Source organism: Thalassophryne amazonica, chromosome 1 (genome assembly GCF_902500255.1).
Source record: "Thalassophryne amazonica chromosome 1, fThaAma1.1, whole genome shotgun sequence".
NCBI classification, from domain to species: domain Eukaryota; kingdom Metazoa; phylum Chordata; class Actinopteri; order Batrachoidiformes; family Batrachoididae; genus Thalassophryne; species Thalassophryne amazonica.
In genome coordinates this window covers 50,134,958-50,158,726 of record NC_047103.1, presented here as the reverse complement: position 1 = coordinate 50,158,726, position 23,769 = coordinate 50,134,958, and the positions used below count along the sequence as shown (strand labels likewise).

At 41.4% G+C, this 23,769-nt stretch overlaps 1 protein-coding gene across 1 annotated transcript in view; it reads left to right on the top strand.

Annotated features, from left to right (window-relative positions):
- pde7a (phosphodiesterase 7A) overlaps positions 1-22,861 on the top strand; it is an 83,983-nt gene extending 61,122 nt beyond the window's left edge. Inside the window, 11 exon segments of the mRNA XM_034169656.1 lie at positions 5,957-6,046; positions 7,974-8,131; positions 8,240-8,303; positions 16,466-16,662; positions 16,790-16,858; positions 16,860-16,922; positions 18,808-18,899; positions 19,067-19,211; positions 19,324-19,420; positions 20,782-20,887; positions 20,962-22,861. Coding sequence (XP_034025547.1) covers positions 5,957-6,046; positions 7,974-8,131; positions 8,240-8,303; positions 16,466-16,662; positions 16,790-16,858; positions 16,860-16,922; positions 18,808-18,899; positions 19,067-19,211; positions 19,324-19,420; positions 20,782-20,887; positions 20,962-21,235 — 1,355 coding nt within the window. The 3' untranslated portion in view covers positions 21,236-22,861.
- The last annotated feature ends 908 nt before the right edge of the window (positions 22,862-23,769 follow it).

The following is a 23,769-nucleotide window of genomic DNA, read 5'->3' as shown; positions in this document are numbered from 1 at the left end:
ACCAATCCTGTTAGTGATGGTAGATGGACTGCATTTACATAGCACTTTTCCATCTGCATCAGAAGGGTCAAAGCACTTTACAGTAATGCTTCTCATTCATCTCACATTCACCATTCACACAGACATACTCGCACACCAATGTCAGGGTGCAGCCATGCAAGGCTTTCACTACATACTGGGAGCAACTAGGATTACGGACGTTGCCCAAGGTCCCTTAGGAATTTTCTGGTCTGGCTGGATTTTAAACTGAGGATCCTCTCGTCTGAAGCCCTACGTTGAACCACTAGATCATCATCTCCCCATGTGATGTTCAAGGACAGGATTTCAAAGTGCAGTCAGGGACTGGAGGGTGTCCAGTTTGGTGACCTCAGAGCTGCATCTCTGCTTTTTGGAGATGATGTGGTTCTGTTGTCTTCATCAAGCTGTAACCTCCGATGTGCACTGAGCAGGTTTGAGTCAGAGTTTTGAAGCGAATTGACTGAGAATCAGCCCCTCCAAATCTGAGACCATGGTCCTCTGTCGGAAAATGGTGGATTGTCCTCTCTGCGTCAAGGGAGAGTTATGGCCCCAGGTAGAAGAGTTTAAGTATCTCAGGGTTTTGTCCACAAGTGGGGAGTAAGTTGGAACATGGGATCGACAGATGGATTGGGGCAGCATGTGACATTTTACTGATGCTGTACTTAACTGTCGTGGTGTAGAACGAGCTGAGCCAGAAAGCAAGACTGTCGATTTATGCACCTGTCCTTACCTATGGTCATGAACTTTGGTTAATGACTGAAAGAATGAGGTTGCAGATACAAGCGGCGGAAATAAGAGTCCACTGTTGGATATCTGGCCTTACACTCCTGAACAGGGTGAGAAACTTCACTATCCAGGAAGGACTTGTTGTAGAGCCACTGCTTCTTTAATCAAAAGGAGCCAGCTGAGGTGGTTCAGGCATCTGGTGAGGATGTCACCTGGTCATCTGCCTAGGGAGGTCTTCCAGGCATGTCCAACTGGGAGGAGGCCCCGGGGAAGACCCAAGACACGCTGAAAGGATTATATTTCCCAGTTGGCTTGGGAACACCTCAGGATCCCCTACAAAGAGTTATAGGACTTGGCTGAGGATACAGAAGTGTGGGATGAGCTGCTTGGTCTGGATGTAGTGACAATTATGTAGAAATGCAGTGAACATCCAGAGTCCACTCAGTACTTCAACTTTTGGTTCTGTATTTGTCACAATGGCCTTAGGCTGTGTGTGTGTGTGTGTGTGTGTGTGTCTTTGACTTGTGAACAATCCTAGAGTTGATTTGAAGATACATAATGTTTACAATTGTTTCATGTAGTCTGTGCACATATACTAGATATGTGCACAGAAAACTTGTAATTGTTTAGTTTGGAAAATAGTAAACAAAATATGGAAGAATTATGGGCTTTTTTTATTTGGTTGTTTTGTTTTGTTTTTTTTTTGTTTTTTTTGTGAAACAAATACTCCAAACCCAGATATTAAATGTACAATTCATTCATTCATTCAATTATTTTTTTATACCCACTTACGTCGGTCAAGGGTCATGGGGAGGTTGGAGCATGTCCCAGCAGTCATAGGGTGTGAGGTGGTGGGGGAGAGAAAATTATAAGAATGGAGAATAGCAAACCCAAATCTGTGGCACTTTTACTTGCATAACAGATTGCCCATTAGTGCTACTATTATACTATTAGTGCTTACTATTATAGTTGATTAATCTTTCTGATTATATTTTCCCAGCACTGCCCATGAAGCATAGAAAGTGGCTTGGTGACTGGAGTGTGTGTAGCTCTGCCACAGAGACTGAATTAAATTTATTTACCAAGCATTGCAATCAGACTGGACATTTTTTGCTTCATCAATATGGCTCCAGTGGATAATGATGGCATTTCAGGCTTTCCATTGGTTCCTGTACTTGGGGTCAAGACCCCAAAAGAGATTGGGCTAAATCTGACAGTAAAAAGTAAGCTCCTCCAGATGCTCCCTTGTTTTTTCACTCTGGTTGCCACGGCAGATGTGGAGCTGCATGTTGATTTGGCACAAGTTTTATGCCGGATGCCCTTCCTGACGCAACGCCACATCACATGGAGCAATGTGGCAGGGGTGCGGTTGGCTGCATAGCTGCTACCCCTGCCAGTGTTAATTCTGGTAGTACAGTGGTCCCTTGTTTATCGCGGGAGTTACGTTCTAAAGCTAACCCGCAATAGGCGAAATTATTATTATAAATTATTTACAATTATTATACATGTTTTAAGACGGTAAAAAACCCTCACTACACACTTTATACACTTTTCTCAAACAGGCATTAACATTTTCTCACTTTTCTCTCCTGTGTAAATACTCTTTTTTTTTTTTCCTTCTTTTCATCAGTCCACAGCACCTTATTCCAAAGTGAAGCTAGCTTGTCGAAATTTGCTTTAGCATACCTCAAGCGACTGTTTGTGGCGTGTATGCAGAAAAGGCTTCCTCTGCATTACAGCATCATACAGCATCTCTTTGTGCAAAGTGCGCTGTATAGTTGAATGATGCACAGAGATATTAGCAGCAAGATCATGTTGTAGGTCTTTGGAGCAGGTCTGTGGCTTGACTATGACTGTTCTCACCATCCTTCACTTCAGCTTATCTGAGATTTTTCCTGGCCTGCCACTTCAGGCCTTAACTAGTACTGTGCCTGCGGTCTTCCATTTCCTCACTGTGTTCCTCAGAGTGGAAACTGACAGCTGAAATCTCTGAGATAGTTTTTGTATCCTTCCCATAAACCATGATGTTGGACAGTCTTTGTTTTCAGGTCATTTGAGAGTTGTTTAGAGGCTCCCATGTTGCCACTCTTTAGAAGAGATGCAAAGAGGGGAAACATTTGCAAATGGTCACCTTAAATACCCTTTCTCATGATTGGATTCACCTGTGTAAAGAGGTCAAGGGTCAGTGAGCTTACCAAACCAATTTTGTGTTCCAATAATTAGTGCTAAATGTATTCAAATCAATAAAATGGCAAGAGTGCTCAAATTTATGCTCCTGCCTGATTTTGTTTAAATAATTATTGCACACTTTCTGTAAATACTGTAAATTTCATTTCACTTCTCAGATATCAGTGTGTTTGTCTGCTATATGATATATTTAACTGAAATTTCTGATCCAGAGAACCAATGATTTATAAAGGAAAACAATGAAAATTATCAGGGGTGCCCAAACTTTTGCATACAACTATATACATATATATATAATGTGTATGTAGTCAGTGTGACTGGTTAATCCACTTCCTCCCCCTTTGCTTGTGCACAGATTCTCCAACTGTACTGCAACAAAAAAAGAGGATGGACCAAAAATGCAACAAGGATGTGTTTGATATGTGATGCAATGCAAACGTACTTTTAGTGTGTGGTTAACCAGCCTTCGGCTCATACACAATAAGAAGGTTGGAAACGGATACTTTGATAGTTCTGCAAAACCATAACCAGTAACACTGTTGTCTCGTCATCGTCTGTCTTATTGCTGCTGTGATGTTTATAGAATAGGAAGAATGCATTAAAAAGCTCTATGGACTTCGGTTTAACAAAATTGAAATCCTGTTTACTGTAGCAATACACTAAACAGCAGTTTCTACATGTGGCTGCAGGGGCTTTAGCATTTTAACTGCCTGTGATGCCAGTCTCGTACATCACCAGCATAAAGCATCCATCTCTGCAGGTTTTATATTAAACTGAGTGTGAGGAGAGGTGCGCAAATGCAGACTGGTATTTGCCAGGCCCAGGGTTCCGCCAAGTTAATGCTGATGTGCTTTCAAATAGCAGTACTCAGAGCTTTCGCCACATCAGTTATAATGACATGACCTACATCTTCCCCAGAGCATGAGCTCTAATGCACCACAGGGGGAAACATGGACCCTGTGACTCTCACACCGCACTAATCACAAAATGCACACTCACAGGTCCTGGCACATTCATCTGCAGATGTTTACACAGCATGAACTTTATTGTTCACCTGGCCATACCCCCCCCCCCCCCCAAAAAAAAAGAAATATGGCACTTGCATCATTCCACTTGTCACATTCAGCAACTTTACCAAATAATGTTGAGCACTGTATTGCTTTGATTTGTAATTCTTAGTTTTTGGTATTTTGATAGGAGCTTGTGTAGTATTCAGACAGCTGTTTTCAAGTAAGTAACATGATGTATTGGGGGGGGGCACACTCACGTGACTGCTTTGATTTGTAATCTAATGCACATATGACTCAATCTGAAGTGCCATGCTGGAAACATACCATTGCACCATTCAGCACCTTGATCAATATATTGCCATCTCGAGTCTTGCTTGGAACGACACACTTGGCATTTTACTGCATTTTCCCATCCTGTCACTTCACTGTGCTCTCAATGCTCATGACCGCAGTCCACAGACAGGTTGGCCTCCGTCTGTTTGGACCACATCTGGAGCACAAGCCTGTCCCCGTTCCTCTGCCTGAATACTAAAACGGTCATAGATGGACAATTGATCACTCTGAGGCTTTGAGTACTAATAGTAGAGCAGACTGTCCTGACATGGCATTGCATGCTCGGCCGTTTGATGACTTCTCTGTCTGTCGAATTTCTCTTGTGTGTCTGCCCGCACATGGACTGTATACACCAGACCTGGATCAAATGGTATTTGCAGAAATCACATCCTGTGCTTGGAGGGCTAAAATGATGGGTTTTACTACACTGAGCCAGAGACGAGCTGAAGTTTGGCCCCACTTTCACTGTGCAGTATCATGATAATGAAAGGGCCTCTTTCATCAGTCTTACCGAAACACTGAAAAATGATGGGTGAGAATTTCTGTTCTCATGGAAAAACAAAAAAGCTTCTAGAGCGTTCAGTTGCTTACCCCATATTCCCTGCAGAATTTGTCACAGTGGTTTGATTAGTGAGACAGTCATGGAAATGCATGTTTCTGCCCATCAGATCCAGATAGCTGATATGGATCATTTAATGTGTGGTGAACTTGAGGAAGAAGAAAGGCCTTTATTGTGTCCTCTGCATTTAACCCATCCTTATTACAGTTAGACACAATCCAACCACTAGGAGCAGTGGGCAGCCACAGTCTGGCGCCTGGGGACCAACTCCAGATGGAGAGATGCTGCCTTGGTCAGGGGCAGACACTAAATTTATTTATTTATTTATTTATTTTTTTGAAGATGGGGTGAGAGGTTAAAAATTAAAGTAAGAACATGCAGGCCAAAATTTAAAATGACAAAACAAAGAAAAAAAAATCATCTCTGTAAAAGAGTCAATTAAAATGGGTATAATCTGGATCCTTATCCGGAACTTTGAGTTTTGGATTACAAGTAAAGGTTTTTTTTTTACATCAACAAGGACAAATCTTGAAGTAACAAGTCACTGCTTTTATTTGTTAAAAAAAAAAAATACTTGTGGCAGCTCAGCTGTTTTAGAGTGGTGGTGTTCAGAGACATTCCAGAAGGAACCAAGAGGGTGCAGGTTTTCTTTACAGCCATTGACCCCATCAGGTGATTTTACTGGTGAACATCACTTTGATCAGATACGATGACTTAGTGAATGAAATGTTGCATCCTCTTGACCTTTTCTAGAATGTCTTTGGATACCACTGCTTTAGAATATGATCCAAACTTTTTACTTAAAAAGGCTGATGAAAGAAGCCCTGTGATTGAAATTTCTGACCGAAACTAGTGAAAGCAACACTAACTTAACAATAAAAAATAAAATTAGCAGGACTTCAGCTCTGTGTTTGATGGTGTTGGTAAAGTTAAAATAGCAGAGACTGTATTTCTTTATGACTTAACATTGTCCTGTTATGAATCCCATCCTGGTGACACGTTTGGGGCAAAATTTCAGTATGTCACCAAAACAATTTGTGAATACTAGTTGGCCAAGCACATTCAGAGTTCTGCCTTTTCCAGGAGCTTGACTCTTGAGGAAATAAGTGTTGATTTCTTCTAGGAGATGTGAGAGTGAGAAGTCAGGTTGGATTTGAACCGGAACGAAGAAGCTCCCACCCGTACTTGTGCATTGACTTCCGAACTCTTCACAGTGAGTATTCATCACAGCCAGCTGCTCCCACGGGGAATCAAACATTAGGAATTTAAGGTGCCTTGACACTTGAAAAAATTTGATTGCCACACTGGCACGCAATCTGGCATGCTGGTGAGTAAACTCATCATAAACATTGTTGAACATTTTGAAATGTTCTAAACTTCTGGCACACATTAATTTTGTGAACTAGATGTGAACATTGCGCAACCTAATCGAAAACACTGTCACTGCGAGTCAGTGCGTCTTCATTGCCGTACTGCAGCGCATTTCAATGAGACGTTACGTCTATAATAAACAGAATTTACAGATACATTATCTAACACATAAGAAGTAATGACAATGCAACTGTTTATCAATCCATTATAATATAAATATTATAAATAATTACCTTTGAGACTATTCCAAATGCGTTCACCACCATATGCCGCGCACGAGAGAAGCTACAGGTGTATATAATTTCTCTGTGATTCTGGGAGTGATGAGAGATGGTTTAATCAGCCAAGCTCTTAGAGCAAATGCATCATCTGCTACAAATGATTACTTTATATAATATGGCATCAAATGGGACAAAGTGCAAAGTCCAGCGGGACAAAGAGGGTCACATTGGCACGATGAATTGCACAGCAATGTGGGGATCAAATTCATACAAGTGTCAAGGTGGCTTAGTTTGAAGGACTGTTCGATGTTGTGTACAGCTTTTGTGCAGCATTTTACATAATGATGAAAATGCGCAAATGTGTTATTTTACTAACCCTGTTCAGCACCTTGACCTATGACAAAATTATGAAAACCTGTAAGCTAAAATGCGTCACTTCTGGGAGAACCTTCAAGTTTTAAAGTAATTCGTCAGTAGGCAAGAAGAGGATTTGTTTAGTTTTGGCAACAGGCACAGTTTCCTGTGTGTGAAGTAGCTTCCCTCTGTGGGCGAAGAGCTGTGGAGAACAGCGGGTAAAAGACCAACCTGAAATCAGAAAAGCTCCCCCCTTAAAAAAAAACGTACTTATTTATTTTTGTCCACTTGAAAAACAATTTTGTTTTGGTGCAAGTTTTTTTTACCTTTTAAATAAAATACCTTGTCAAAATAGTTTATTTTCATTGCCATTGTTGAATCAGAAAATGTCCAAACTCAAAGCCAACTTACAGAAAACATTTTAAAGAAAGTAAGTTGTACAAAGCAAATGATGGCTGTATTGTGTTGAGGCAGAACTTGCTCAGAAGAGTTTATACAAGTTTATAATAGTGTTACAATGAGCACTAAAATGCACATTTTGTAAAAACAAAAAAAAAAAACTGAATGAAAAGTCCTTGATGGGAATAAAATAGATTTGAGACATGGAAGTGTTGTCCACAGATCCTGGAAATTTTGAGAAGAAAAGTTTACATGTGAAAGCTAATGTCATTCAAATGTTTGTCAGTGTTCAACTCCACAAGCTCCAACTTTAATGAGCTGTGAAGGTTTCGCAGGAAAAATGCACTTAGCGGAAGATCAAACTCACTAATTCATGCACCAGTGCAAATTAATACACACTGTGCTTTGGCTTAATCCCTCACATTTGTGATTGCTTGATGACGCTCTACAAAGAAGTAGTGTGTGGTAACATTTTGACCCCAGTGTAATCCCATCTCATGCTGACGTACTTCCGGACTGCAGCCACAATTTATCCAGACACAGATCCTTTGTTTGGGGTGTGTGTGTGTGTGTGTGTGTGTGTGTGTGTGTGTGAGACCACTGATGAAGTATGCATGGTGTGTGATTCCAGACTAAAAGCTTAAGAGCAGGCATCTGTCAGCAGTGTCTGTTGTGTTCCTTTGTGGGTGGCGGATCCCCCATTGAATTTTTAGGGTCTACATAATCTCCCCTGTGAATTCCACCCCCCAAGATTTATTGTAAAGCATCTTATTTATTAATAATGTGCATGTGCAGCACGGCTGTCCTGTGGCACAGTGGGCTCTGCTCCTGAAAGGAGGATCCACCGGCTGCTCAGCTTTCAGAGGTACTTGCACTCGTCCCGCCTGCTGCGAGGAATTCCCCAGCAGATCCCCCTCCACATTCTCGACGAGGACTACACTGGACAGGCCCAAGTATGACACGCGATCCATTATAATGAAGTCTGTTTGGAATCATACAGGAGTTGCTTTGTTCAGATGAAACATCAAAATGGTTTTGTGTGTTTGTTTTCTCTCTTCTAGTGCATGCTGGAAAAAGTTGGGAACTGGAATTTTGACATTTTTGTCTTTGATAGATTGACAAATGGTAAGTATACTACAAAACAAGTATTCATCGTAAGTTATGGTGAATGCCATGACAACAGGGAAATTGCAGCATTCACTCACTTTTAGATACAATGTGTAACCAGTGGTGCCACCTATTGGGTAACAGATGTGGAACATTTATTCAACTTTGAATTGTACTACATCTTTAGCCAATGACTGATGGGATAGCTCCCCTGAACATTAAATGGAATAAATGGGCAGCACGGTGGCTTAGTGGTTAGCACCTTTGCCTCACTGCAAACTGTGATTCCCAGCTGTGACCTTTCTGTGTGGAGTTTAAATGTTCTCCATGTGTTTGCGTGGGTTCCCTGTGTGCATGCGGGTGTCAGTGTGTTTGTTTGTCTATATGTGGCCCTGCGACAGACTGGCGTCCTGTCCAGGGTGTACCTCGCCTCACACACTGACTGCTGGAAAATTGTAGGATGGATTATACTGGATTAAAGAACACATACACCTTCAAAAAGAACCAGCCCCTTGTGATTTATTGTGCTTCTGGGTCTATTTTACCATTTGGGGGGATCATTTTTAGGAGAGGGAATCTTGTTCTTTGATTTGCAGCTGCAATTGTGTTTGATAAGTAATGTTAATTGTAGATGTAAAGCACATTCAAACAATTATCACAGAGTTCTTTAACATTAATTACAGTGAAGTGCCAAGTAAAAACACGTTGGTTCAACCAGTTAAAATATACAGTTGTATGTAAATGTTTGGGCACCTCTGATTCCATGATTTTTCCTTTATAAATTATTGGTGGTTTGGATCAGCAATTTCAGTTAATATATTCTTTGCTTGCCTCTACTGGTGGTTGGCTCTCACTGCGGTATTGTATCACTTCCTGTTCCGGAGCACAGCGGTGTTTTGCTGTATCTGTTAGCTGTTAATCTGCGCAGGTAGATTGATCTAGATAACTAGATAACGATTTGTTTCACAGTGTAATCTTCACGTGCCTTAACTAAAGCACTCCCTCTGCTGAATCACCTCCTAAATTATTTACACATTATTCACTTTGTGTGTTTTTAGGAATCTGCTAGCTTAGCGCAGCTACTAGCTCTTAGCCGGTTTAGCATGGCGGCTTCTCCTGTCTCTCCCGCACTTTTCTGCTCTGGGTGTGAAATGTTTAGTTATTCCTCTGCCTCCTTTAGCAGTAATGGTACTTGTAATAAGTGTAGCTTATTCGTATCTTTGGAGGCCAGGCTGGGCGAATTGGAGACTCGGCTCCGCACCGTGGAAATTCTACAGCTAGCCAGGCCCTGTAGTCGGTGCGGACCAAGGTAGCTTAGCCGCCGTTACTTTCCCTCTGGCAGATCCCGAGCAGCCGGGAAAGCAGGCCGACTGGGTGACTGTGAGGAGGAAGCGTAGCCCTAAACAGAAGCCCCGTGTACACCGCCAACCCGTTCACATTTCTAACTGTTTTTCCCCACTCCACGACACACCCGCCGAAGATCAAACTCTGGTTATTGGCGACTCTGTTTTGAGAAATGTGAAGTTAGCGACACCAGCAACCATAGTCAATTGTCTTCCGGGGCCAGAGCAGGCGACATTGAAGGAAATTTGAAACTGCTGGCTAAGGCTGAGTGTAAATTTGGTAAGATTGTAATTCACGTCGGCAGTAATGACACCCGGTTACGCCAATCGGAGGTCACTAAAATTAACATTGAATCGGTGTGTAACTTTGCAAAAACAATGTCGGACTCTGTAGTTTTCTCTGGGCCCCTCCCCAATCGGACCGGGAGTGACATGTTTAGCCGCATGTTCTCCTTGATTGCTGGCTGTCTGAGTGGTGTCCAAAAAATGAGGTGGGCTTCATAGATAATTGGCAAAGCTTCTGGGGAAAACCTGGTCTTGTTAGGAGAGACGGCATCCATCCCACTTTGGATGGAGCAGCTTCTCATTTCTAGAAATCTGGCCAATTTTCTTAATCCTCCAAACCGTGCTTCCAAGGTTGGGACCAGGAAGCAGAGTTGTAGTCTTACACACCTCTCTGCAGCTTCTCTCCCCCTGCCATCCCCTCACTTACCCCATCCCGTAGAGACGGTGCCTGCTCCCAGACCACCAATAACCAGCAAAAATCTATTTAAGCATAAAATTCAAAAAGAAAAAATAATATAGCACCTTCAACTGCACCACAGGACTAAAACAGTAAATGTGGTCTATTAACATTAGGTCTCTCTCTTCGAAGTCCGTTAGTAACTGATATAATAATTGATCAACATATTGATTTATTCTGTCTTACAGAAACCTGGTTACAGCAGGATGAATATGGTAGTTTAAATGAGTCAACACCCCCGAGTCACACTAACTGCCAGAATGGCTCGTAGCACGGGCTGAGGTGGAGGATTAGCAAGCAATCTTCCATTCCAGCTTATTAATTAATCAAAAACCCAGACAGAGCTTTAATTCATTTGAAAGCTTGACTCTTAGTCTTGTCCATCCAAATTGGAAGTCAACTAGTAATGACTTCATGACTTTCTTTGCTAATAAAATTTTAACTATTAGAGAAAAAATTACTCATAACCAGCCCAAAGACGTATCGTTATCTTTGCTGCTTTCAGTGATGCGGGTATTTGGTTAGACTCTTTCCTCTCCGATTGTTCTGTCTGAGTTATTTTCATTAGTTACTTCATCCAAACCATCAACATGTCTATTAGACCCCATTCCTACCAGGCTGCTCAAGGAAGCCCTACCATTAGTTAATGCTTCGATCTTAATATGATCAATCCTATCGTTATTAGTTGGCTATGTACCACAGGCTTTAAGGTGGTAGTAATTAAACCATTACTTAAAAAGCCATCACTTGACCCAGCTATCTTAGCTAATTATAGGCCAATCTCCAACCTCCTTTTCTCTCAAAAATTCTTGAAGGGTAGTTGTAAAACGCTAACTGATCATCTGCGAGTAAGGTCTATTTGAATAGTTTCAGGTCAGGTTTTAGAATTCATCATAGTACAGAAAACAGCATTAGTGAAGGTTACAAATGATCTTCTTATGGCCTCAGACAGTGGACTCATCTGCTGTGCTTGTTCTGTTAGACCCTCAGTGCTGCTTTTGATACTGTTGACCATAAAATTTTATTACAGAGATTAGAGCATGCCATAGGTATTAAAGAGGCACTGCGCTGCGGTGGTTTGAATCATATTTATCTATAGATTACAATTTGTCCATGTAAATGGGAATCTACTTCACAGACTAAGGTTAATTATGGAGTTCCCCAAGGTTCGGTGCTAGGACCAATTTTATTCACTTTAAACATGCTTCCCTTAGGCAGTATTATTAGACGGCATTGCTTAAATTTTCATTGTTACGCAGATGATACCCAGCTTTATCTATCCATGAAGCCAGAGGACACACACCAATTAGCTAAACTGCAGGATTGTCTTACAGACATAAAGACATGGATGACCTCTAATTTCCTGCTTTTAAACTCAGATAAAACTGAAGTTATTGTACTTGGCCCCACAAATCTTAGAAACATGGTGTCTAACCAGATCCTTACTCTGGATGGCATTACCCTGACCTCTAGTAATACTGTGAGAAATCTTGGAGTCATTTTTGATCAGGATATGTCATTCAAAGCCTATATTAAACAAATATGTAGGACTGCTTTTTTGCATTTACGCAATATCTCTAAAATTAGAAAGGTCTTGTCTCAGAGTGATGCTGAAAAAGTAATTCATGCATTTATTTCCTCTAGGCTGGACTATTGTAATTCATTATCAGGTTGTCCTAAAAGTTCCCTGAAAAGCCTTCAGTTAATTCAAAATGCTGCAGCTAGAGTACTAACGGGTACTAGAAGGAGAGAGCATATCTCACCCATATTGGCCTCTCTTCATTGGCTTCCTGTTAATTCTAGAATAGAATTTAAAATTCTTCTTCTTACTTATAAGGTTTTGAATAATCAGGTCCCATCTTATCTTAGGGACCTCATAGTACCATATCACCCCAATAGAGCGCTTCGCTCTCAGACTGCAGGCTTACTTGTAGTTCCTAGGGTTTGTAAGAGTAGAATGGGAGGCAGAGCCTTCAGCTTTCAGGCTCCTCTCCTGTGGAACCAGCTCCCAATTCGGATCAGGGAGACAGACACCCTCTCTACTTTTAAGATTAGGCTTAAAACTTTCCTTTTTGCTAAAGCTTATAGTTAGGGCTGGATCAGGTGACCCTGAACCATCCCTTAGTTATGCTGCTATAGACTTAGACTGCTGGGGGGTTCCCATGATGCACTGTTTCTTTCTCTTTTTGCTCTGTATGCACCACTCTGCATTTAATCATTAGTGATTGATCTCTGCTCCCCTCCACAGCATGTCTTTTTCCTGGTTCTCTCCCTCAGCCCCAACCAGTCCCAGCAGAAGACTGCCCCTCCCTGAGCCTGGTTCTGCTGGAGGTTTATTCCTGTTAAAAGGGAGTTTTTCCTTCCCACTGTCGCCAAGTGCTTGCTCACAGGGGGTCGTTTTGACCGTTGGGGTTTTTCCGTAATTATTGTATGGCCTTGCCTTACAATATAAAGTGCCTTGGGGCAACTGTTTGTTGTGATTTGGCGCTATATAAATAAAATTGATTGGAATGATATATATAGCAGACAAACACTGATATTTGAGAAGTGAAATGAAGTTTCTAGGATTTACAGAAAGTGTGCAATAATTCTTTAAACAAAATGAGGCAGATGCATCAATTTGGGCACCCCAACAGAAAAAAATACATCAATACATCAATATTTAGTAGAAAATTGCAGAAATAACAGCCTCTAAACGCTTCCTGTAGCTTCCAATGAAAGTCTGGATTCTGGTTGAAGGTGTTTTGGACCATTCTTCTTTACAAAACATCTCAGGTTTGTTGGTTTCCAAGCATGGACAGCCTGCTTAAAATCACACCACAGATTTTCAATAATATTCAGGTCTGGGGACTGAGATGGCCATTCCAGAACGTTGTACTTGTTCCTCTGCATGAATGACTTAGTAGATAGATTTTGAGCAGTGTTTAGGGTCATTGTCTTGTTGAAAGATCCACCCTGGCGCAACTTCAACTTTGTCACTGATTCATGAACATTGTTCTCAAGAATCTGCTGATATTGACTGGAATCCATGTGACCCTCAACTTTAACAGGATTCCCAGTACCTGCACTGGCTACACAGCATGATGAAACCACCTCCAAATTTTACTGTAGGTAGTAAGTGTTTTTCTTGGAATGTTGTGTTCTTTTTCAACCACGCATACCACCCCTTGTTATGTCCAGATAACTCAGTTTTAGTTTCATCAGTCCACAGCACCTTATTGCAAAATGAAGCTGGCTTGTCCAAATGTGCTTTAGCATACCTCAAGTGACTCTGTTTGTGGCGTATATGCAGAAAAGGCTTCCTGTGCATTACAGCATCATACAGCATCTCTTTGTGCAAAGTACGCTGTATAGTTGAACGATGCACAGAGACATTATCTGCAGCAAGATCATGTTGTAGGTCTTTGGAGCAGGTCTGTGGGTTGACTATGACTGTTCTCACCATCCTTCACTTCAGCTTATCTGAGATTTGTCTTGGCCTGCCACTTCAGGCCTTAACTAGTACTGTGCCTGCGGTCTTCCATTTCCTCACTATGTTCCTCACAGAGATCTCTGAGATAGCTTTTTGTATTTTTCCCCTAAACCATGATGTTGAACAATCTTTGTTTTCAGGTCATTTGAGAGTTGTTTAGAGGCTCCCATGTTGCCACTCATTAGAAGAGCTGCAAAGAGGGGAAACATTTGCAAATGGCCACCTTAAATACCCTTTCTCATGATTGGATTCACCTGTGTAAAGAGGTCAAGGGTCAGTGAGCTTGCCAAATCAATTTTGTGTTCCAGTAATTAGTGCTAAAGGTTATTCAAATCAATAAAATGACAAGGGTGCCCAAATGTATGCACCTGCCTAATTTTGTTTACATAATTATTGCACACTTTCTGTAAATAGTAGAAAGTTAATTTCATTTCTCAAATATCAGTGTGTTTGTCTGCTATATATTTAACTTAAATTTCTGATCCAGACAACCAATGTTTTATAAAGGAAAATTATCAGGGGTACCCATATTTTTGCATACAGCTGTATGCACTAAATAGTATAAGAAATTATGACAACAAGATCAATAGTATGTTTATGGATGCAAATGGTCAGGTGTGGGAACATGCTGATGTTGCGCAATACTGCATTCCCCAAACCATGGCATCCCAACCTCCCAGGCAGACAACAGTCCTTTCCCAGTTCTGAAAAGTAACAAACTGCTGCAGCCAGGTGAAACATAGCCATTCCCTTGGCCTTCTACAGCTGCTGGAGTCCTTAACCCTGAAGCACGTGTGTGCTAGATCATGTTCCAAGAAACATGCCACACAGTCAAAATGTCATACACAACAGTCCCTCATAACTAGGGATAGGTATTGCTAAGGTTTTATCTATATTAATGCCATTATCAATCCAATTCCTTATCGATTCCCTTATCAACACCTCTTGTGAATTTTTTGTGTACTAAAAGTACGCTTTGCAGGTTTTCTATGTCAACAGCATTTTATTGAGTCTTAACGTAAATAAATATGAAATTGGTCACTGGATCCTAGATCTCTGGACATAAATAGAAATAAATTTGGTAGTTTTTGTCAAAAATGTTTCCTTTCAGGTGTAAATGAGATGTCAAGATCAATGTGTCATAAAGAAAGGAGAACGTCTAATTTTGAGAGGGGGGAAAAATGATTTCGGTCAGTTGTAGTTTATATTACAGTGTTTGGAAAGAGGTCCTGATTTAGAACAGCGATTCGCTTTGAAGTTATTAATTCCGACTGGAATCTATCTTTCCAACTTTACTTGGCAGAGAGACGCACAGCGTTTGGTGCTGTGCAGTTAGTTCCACAAAAAAGGAGATCATTATTATTATTATTATTATTATTATTTCCTTTACCTGATGGACAACTTACATGCAAAGTGTTTCCAGCTCACGCCAGAGAACCGTTGCGTAAAACTCCAGTGTGGAAAGGAGAACGATTCTCATTTCTTGCCTGCAACTAGACAAGATTCATAGTGAGTTTAATCAGCACAAAGGTGACTGACGATTGACATCTTTAAATGGCTTTGAAAGGGTTTCTTGAAGAAATTGTGGACCTGCCGCTTCTTAAAAGCAGAGAACCAGCGAAGCAGCGGGTTGCAGTGCTGCTTCATTGCTTCAAGCAGACCGCTGCAGAAACAGTAGGTCTGCAATCAACGTAGAGAAAATATAATTTTTCTGATAAACACCCTCAAAAACAACGGTAGCTATGGCGTAATGTGAAGAACTGATAAGGGAATCGTTAAGCAAAAAGGCTATTGATGTCGGTGGATCAAATAATTTCTTAATGATTCTTAACAGGAACCTTTTTTCGATACCCAACCCTACTCATAATCATAATAAATAGTCTTTATCTAGCTTTCCCCAAGTAATTCATTAGACATGGAGTCATTCCAGTGGTACCCAAGTATTCTCTGATGAGACCTAATGCTAAAAACATAAGTTCAGTGGTATTCATTCAACTGTCACAACCACAGAGCAAAGCTATTCTCACACAGAAAGCATGTGCGTGTGCATGGTGTGTTAGTTTGAGCCATTGACATGCTGTACTTGCCACACATACGCCGGCTGCCACCATTATTGGCAGGTGCAGGAATAGTGCATAATCTGCTGCTTCCTGGCCAGTGTTTTATCAACTTTGTTTGTTTTTCCATTTTATCATGGATTTGGAGTGTCTCAGCAACCTGTTGCTTGCTAGTATGTCACACAGATGGCGTATGTGTGGCGTGATAGTGGTGTGTAAGGAGTGCCCACGTGAATAGGGAAGTTGAGGGGCGACTGTTTTGAACATGACCACACCTCCGAGCTGTGACGTGTTTGTGGCAGATAATTGTAAGTTGGCTGGTGAGTGCTGCACGTGCCTCTAAAGGCCATGCACATGCCTTCTGTGTGACATGGACTTAAGATGGGAAACACCAGGACCCAAAAGACTTGGTGGATACGCCAGTGAATTAAATTACAAGACATAACTCGAAGGGTACTTGGTTGAGTCTCTGTAGTTCTGTTAATATGATTCAAGTCCTAAAAAGCCTCATTAGAAGCAAATTAAATGGCAAACGAACAAATGAACTTTTTTCCCCTCTCCCATAGGAAACAGCCTCGTCACACTGACCTTCCACCTGCTGAACCAGTACGGCTTGGTGGAGCTCTTCCAACTGGACATGGTGAAACTCTGGAGGTTCCCTCGTCACGGTACAGAGGATTACCACAGCGATAACCCGTACCATAATGCAGTGGCCGCTGCTGATGTCACACAGGCCCTGTACTGCTACCTACAGGAACCTATGGTGAGACGTCTTCATTGGGGTTGGAAGGTACTATTTAAATTAGTTTGTTGAGCTGAAAGCAGCAATATGTGGATTATGTTCATCAACCATAATACGTTTTTGTGTAATCGTCTTGGCCTGAGTGCAGCTCTCCAAATCCCTGACTTCCTATGACATCCTGCTGGGACTGTTAGCAGCCGCCACTCATGACCTGGATCAATCCCGGGGTTCATCAGCCTTGTCTCATCAAGACTGACCACTATCTAGCGACACTGTACAGGGTGCGACACACACTCGCACTTTGGGTGCTTTCACAACCTGTAGGTTATTCATTGCTCGTAGTCCCCTATCACCGCACCCACTCTACACTTCTGCCTGCAATTAGATGTCAGAACACTTAAAATATTGCCATAAACCAAAAACATATGTTAACATGGTGCCCCCAGAACAGTCAAGGTCATAGAGCAATGCACACTGCACTTTGGCGCCACACTAGTCACCACCTTTGTTTTTTTTTTTTTTTTATTTTATTTTTTATATTTATTTCATTCATTTAAAAAGAAAAACGAAAAGCAAAAAACAAAAGCACCACAATACCAGAATGAAAAGGAGCAGAAAGAGAACAAGTCTTATGATTTCTGCCCCTTTAACATACAATCTTTCATATACAGCATCATAGTCAACATTATTTAACAGATTGCATTTCTTTAACTTGTCACATACCACTGACCCATTTCATAATTATGACCAGAAATTAATAGATTACATCACTGACAGGTTACATTTAACTTAAGACACTCCAAACATTATTAACAGTTTACAGGTTTAGTAACAGTAACAGTTAACAGTTTAGTCCTTCATGGTGGACATCACTGGTATAGAAATAAATCTTTCACTTATGAATTAGTTGCAAAACTCTGCTCCTGAGTCTACAAAAAAGCTGGTTACAGAGCTTAGCATTGGGGGGCAGTGTTGGATTGCTTCCTTTCGGAGTTGACTTGATTTAAAAAGTGCTCTACAAATTTGTCACCATGATTAGATGTTATAACTGATTTATTACATTGTTTGATCAAATGGAACATACAAGTGGCTGGACAAGCTGGTCAGGAAGGCCGAGTCAGTGTTGGGAAGGAGCCTAGTCCCACTGGGGATTGTGGTGGAGAGTTGCCTGATGGGCAGGCTGCTGGCCATCAAGAACAATGCCAGCCTGAAATCCTGAAAGTGCAGAGCAGCAGTGGTAATGGGCGGCTTATCTCCCTGCGCTTGCGGACTGAGCGGCACATGAGTGTCCCCCCCCCAGCCATCACACTGTTCAAGAACTCAGTGAATGGCAGAGGCTCCTGAGCTGGCTGCTGCTGCCCCCTGACGCCCCTCATGGGCACTGTGCAGTGGACTGATGTCCCTCTATTTTTAATGATTTATTATTCATTTATTCATTGATAACATTTTTAATCTTATCATATTTTAATATTTGTAATATTTTATCATCATCATTTGTTCACTTTTTAACTTTTAATGTTGGGTTATCTGTTTTTTTTTTGTTTTTTTTTTTAATCTACCTGAATTTCCCCTAGGGGATTAGTAAAATATTTCCCCTAGGGGATTAGTAAAATATCTATCCATCTTTGTGCAGTGGGACAAAATTGAGTTTGAACTTTTGAGCTATGGTGTATATAAACTTGTGTTTGCGATTAAGGAACCACAACATACATGAAATGGGTTACAAACAAAACCACCCCAGTGGGACAGTCTTTGCGGCAATGTAATGACGTGGGTCCAATGTTACCATGGTTACCCAAAGTGCTTGCTTATTGTACCGCCTCCTTCACAGCTCCCTTGTTCCACATGATCATGGTCCAAATGTAATGGTAGGTTTCACATTTGAATTCATACAATTATTGCAGCCACGATCAGAAAACGATCCAATTTACCATCAAGTGTTTGTTTTTGTTGCAGTTCTTTGCTGGGCTAGACTAATTCATTTATACTGGAGGTATAAATGAACCAGGTAGTATTGACATCAGTTTGTTTGACAGTAATTAGAGACATCAGGTCTGAAAGCACCCTGCTGCAACTTTATCACACTTACAAATGTACTGCAGTGAGAAACGGCCCACAAGTGATTAAATTCAAACGTATGCCCTTTGGCACGTCTTTTCCATGCAGAATACCTCAGTTCTGGAAAACCACCACTGGAAGTCAGCAGTGGGCTTGCTCAGAGAGACTGGACTGTTCTCTCATCTGCCTGCAGAGGACAGGTTGGTCTGACTCGGACAAAAAAACAAAACAAAACACTGTAGCAGATAACACCCATCACAATCTGTTCTTTCAAAAGATTCTCTGCTTTTTGAAGTCTCAGAGGAAATGCCGGCAGATGCTAAATAACCTCATCATTTTGTCAAATAATGCACTTTGTGTTCCTCAGTCTGAACCTGGAGAGGGAGTTGGGCTCCTTAATTTTGGCTACAGACATCAGCAGGCAGAACGAGTACCTGTCCAGGTTTCGAATGCACCTAGACAAGGACGACTTGTGCTTGAGCAGCGCCAGCCACCGCCACTTCATCCTGCAGGTCTGTTACCTCGTCCGTCACATGTACGACATTGACACGAAAGCAGGACTGTGTTTTTGGTTGTTGTGCTTTTTGGTTTTTTAAAACGCTGTTTGATTTCCACTGCACACAGATGGCGCTGAAGTGTGCCGACATCTGTAACCCCTGCAGACCCTGGGAGCTTAGTAAACAGTGGAGCGACAGAGTGACGGAGGAGTTCTTCCAACAAGGTTATTTTTTCCTCTCTGCGGCCTGCATTAACATGTTCTTTCAGGCCTTTGAATCTGTGTTTTTTTTGTCCTTTTTTGTGGTTTGCCAAAACCATATACAGTAAAACTCGCCTAAACTGTCATTGTATAAACCAGATATTCGCACTTGCCGGACAAAAGCAACAGTCCCAGTGCTTTTGTATGGTTTTTCATGCAATAAACACCGTATATAATGGTAATTCAAGGCCAGTGATTATTGACAAAATACTGCTTGTTGTCTGAACTGTAATATTGTTACGTTTCACACATATGTGAAACTTTGGCAAACCAAACTGCTTTAGATCAGAGCCCTCTGCGTGGTGGCGAAGCATCCCTGGAGCCTGATGTGCACCTGTAGTGTGTCATTTTTACGTTTTCACTCCTTCCTATCCCATCATATTTTAAAAGTTTTGCAGTGCACACACTGTTCATGGATCAAATACGTTTTGACAGAAAAGTCCGCAAATATGACCAATTTTACAAGAAGTTAGAAAAAGCGGCTCATATGACCTGTAATTCATGGAGGAAAATTGTACGTACTATATCGTGGTTTTGAGGTTGATGATTGCTTAAAGAAGTACAGCTCAATGAGGAACACATTAATCCAGAAAACCCGCTGTTCCTGTGGCACATTACATAAAGACATGATGGTGAAGTAAAATGGTCATGCTACTTTTACGACTAGTCAACATACTAAATACCTATACTATAATCTTCCTGTATTATAATTTAGGTTTAAAAACCTACTCTTGTATATTATATAATACCATATTTTTTGTATATGTTGTTTATTACCCTTAGTTATTTATCATTTCTATATATGATGTATTATCTTCTTATGTCTTATTATGTATTATATATATCCTTTTTCTTGAGCCGCTTGGGGGGGCAGGGAGAGTTCCCATGGGATAAAAAAGCTTTTCAACCTACCATCCCTGGTCTCAAGACCAGGCACCTAGTGGCTCTACTCTACTCTTTTCTACTCTTCTATTTACTCTTCCTTTTTAGATATTTAGATATACCTTAGTATACTAGTATAGTTTCACCTAAAATTGGAATATAATATATAAGATATTACCTACTGAATTTTCATGTGCACATCGTCATTGCATGGCCACAGAGTTACAGTTGTAGAAGTATAAATCAGGCTTTAGGATTTTAAGGTACCACTCCGCAGCAGACTTGGAAACAACAGATTTTATCCGCTTTATACATGTAATGGATTTTATCCGCTTTATACATATAATGGATTTGATTATAACGGACAAAATTCGCTGGTCCACATGAATCCATTATAGCGAGTTTTACTGTAATTGTGAAATGTGGTTGATTTATTTTTTTAGGGGACATTGAGAAGAAGCACAAACTTGAAGTCAGCCCACTTTGTGACAGAGAGACTAACACGGTTGGCAACATTCACATTGGCAAGTACTACTGGTAATTTATTGCATTTATTAGTTGGTCAAATTTTGGCCCTAATCTGCATATCCCCCCTCCTCCTCCTCCCTCTAGGCTTCATGAACATACATGGCGGAGCCGCTGTTTGCAGAGTGGGCCCGTTTCTCTGACACGCGTCTGTCCCAGACCATGCTTGGCCACATGGGGCTCAATAAGGCCAGCTGGGGCGCCTTGCAGCAGGAACAAACATCTGGCTCAGAGGAGGTGGAGCCCAGCACAGCCGAGGAGGTGGAGCCCAGTGCAGCCAAGGCTGAAGATGCACAGCAAGGCTGCGACACAGCTCCAGCCAACGGAGGAACAGGCTCCAAAGAAATACCTCAGGGAATCAGAGAGTCCTGATACTGCTCATGTGCTTTTTCTCCTCAACATCTTGACCCCCGACCCTGGCCGCAGGGCCGAAACCACACACTGGGGGCTGGGTGGGGCGTGGCGGCAAGGGATTAAGGCCTGCAGCCGAGCCACTGCTCCACCTGATCCGACAACCTTGTGTGTTTTGATGCTTTTGCCTCCCATCTTTATAAAACCACTGATTTTATTTATTGACTTTTAATTCCCCTTTTTGGCATAGAGCAATACATAGATACCTCATTTGGCAACTGCTGTATTTTTTATTTGCTTTATTTATTTGTCCACTGTAGTTCCGCATTACTGACTGAACACCATTTTTGTTGTTGAGTTAAAGGAGAAAGCAGTATAAGTTATAAAAAAAAACTATCTGGTATTTTGAAGTGCCATTTGAAAACAAAGATCTGAAGAATGAACTAAATTGATAGAAACAACTGGAGTATTTGGACATGAGACCCTCCAATAAGACTTTAGTGTAATGTTACGTTGCATCTGAAGATTCGTCCTCATGTAAAAACAAGAAAAAAAAAATTGTGACAAGCCCAGTCCTTTGCTGCCTCTACAAAGACTGTTTACCGCGTATCATTTCTTTCCTTGAACTGAAGTGAGTCACGTCGGCTCCAGTTTGCCTTCGAAGCACAGATGTGAAAAAACCACTTGTTTGGACCACCATCCCACTGTTGAAGCCATGAGCAGAACCTTATCAGACCCACCAGATGCCATAAGCAATTCCACGTGTGCTGCAACGTGTCAACTCATTGCACTCCTGAATGCCGACGGCGGTGAACGTGCAGCTTGTTTTTCATGAACCTCCCCCCCCCGTGAGATGCTCTGTGATGGTGTTGCTACATTTTTGTCACCTCTTCGTCACCTTTCAGAATCTTCCAGTACTGGTTGAACTTTGGGTAGCTTTTCCTCCCAGACTCACCTGGAACGCGCTCAGGGTTTTTCCCAGTCTCTTATCGGGGCGGGGGGTGTGTGTGTGTGTGTGTGTGTGTGTGTGTGTGCGGGGGGGACTGAGTGCACGTAATACGAGGTTGTCATCCCTCCCCACGGGCTACAATCTCTTCTCCTGAAGAAGACTCCTGCAGAATGTCTCTCACAGCCACATGCAACCTAACAGCCTGCCGTTTGATGCCTTATAACTATGCACAAACTATGCTAAGTGACCAACCAACTCCTGTTCCCATCAAGTGCATGTGTGTCTTGTCTTTGAATGCACTGTCCAATCCCTTTGCCTTTTTGTTGTGAGGAAAAACTCCAGTCTCTGTTTCTTTTAATTTTTTTGTTTGTTTTTCGTATGGACATGGAATGGTCACGCACTTTGAACATTCCATTTCGGTGTGTTTTGGTTTGTCTACTATGATTGTGTATAGTGGCACAAATTGTGTTTGTGTTGAGACATTTTTGAATGATAACAGGTGCTTTTCTTACTTTAGCTGATTTGTATTTTGCTGTAAGTGCTGTAAGACTGTTGATAAAACTGTTTACAATTTGTCGCGACAGCCATTTTTGGAAAGACTTCATTGTCGAGCCAGATTTTGTAAAACGCTTTGCTGTATTGACCTTTTTGATACATGCCTGTTGCATTTGAATAATAAAATGGGTTGTTGACAAGTTCTTGACTTTCTCAAGTGGATGAAATCTAACAGCACACGTTAGCAAAAATTAAGTGTTGTTGTTGTCCATTCGGCGGCTCCCGTTTTGTGTTCAGGGTCGCCACAGCGGATACAACCAGATCCGCATTGGTAGCTGGCACAAGTTTTACGCCGGATGCCCTCCCTGACGCAACTCGTTTTACCTGGATAAACACACAGCCGCTGGTGTTCCAAAGAGGCCTCCCATCCAAGTACAAACCATGTCCCACGCTGCTTAGCTTCTGAGATCCGACAGGATCAAGCTTACACAGAGCAGATCTGCTGCAAAAATTAAACGCATTGGATTCTGCAAAATTATCAACTTTTTAAGTTGCATATGGTTTGATTTCATGTTTCACATCCTCAAAGCTCAACAATCCCCTCTGCAGCTGGAGACTTGCTTTCAAATTTTAGGCCTGAAAACACCCACAAGTCCATGGGAAGCAGTCTAAGAACCACACTGGAGAAATTTTCATTACGATTTTTGACTTATGAAGTACACTAGTTTAACTATGTTGTAAATTTTCCAACTGAAACTTTTCGTAATTTTGCCTCTGTACACCAACACAATTGAGATGAAACTGAGTAAAATCAAGATGCTTCCAACTTTAATTCAAGGGGGTTTAAATAAAATACATTACCATTTAGAAATTACAGCAAATTTTATACAGCAATTCCATTTTAGAGGCCAAAAGTAATTACCTTCACCAGTGAAGTTGGACCTGTTTGTTGGTTAGTTAACAGTCTCGTGGGTACAGTTCTGCACCTTTTGCCATAAAATTTGGACATATGGTTCAGGTCATCCTAGAATAGTGTGAATTCATTTTTTTAAGGTCATAGCTCAAGTTTCAAGGTTACACAAAAAAATGAAACATAAATCGCATAATCAGC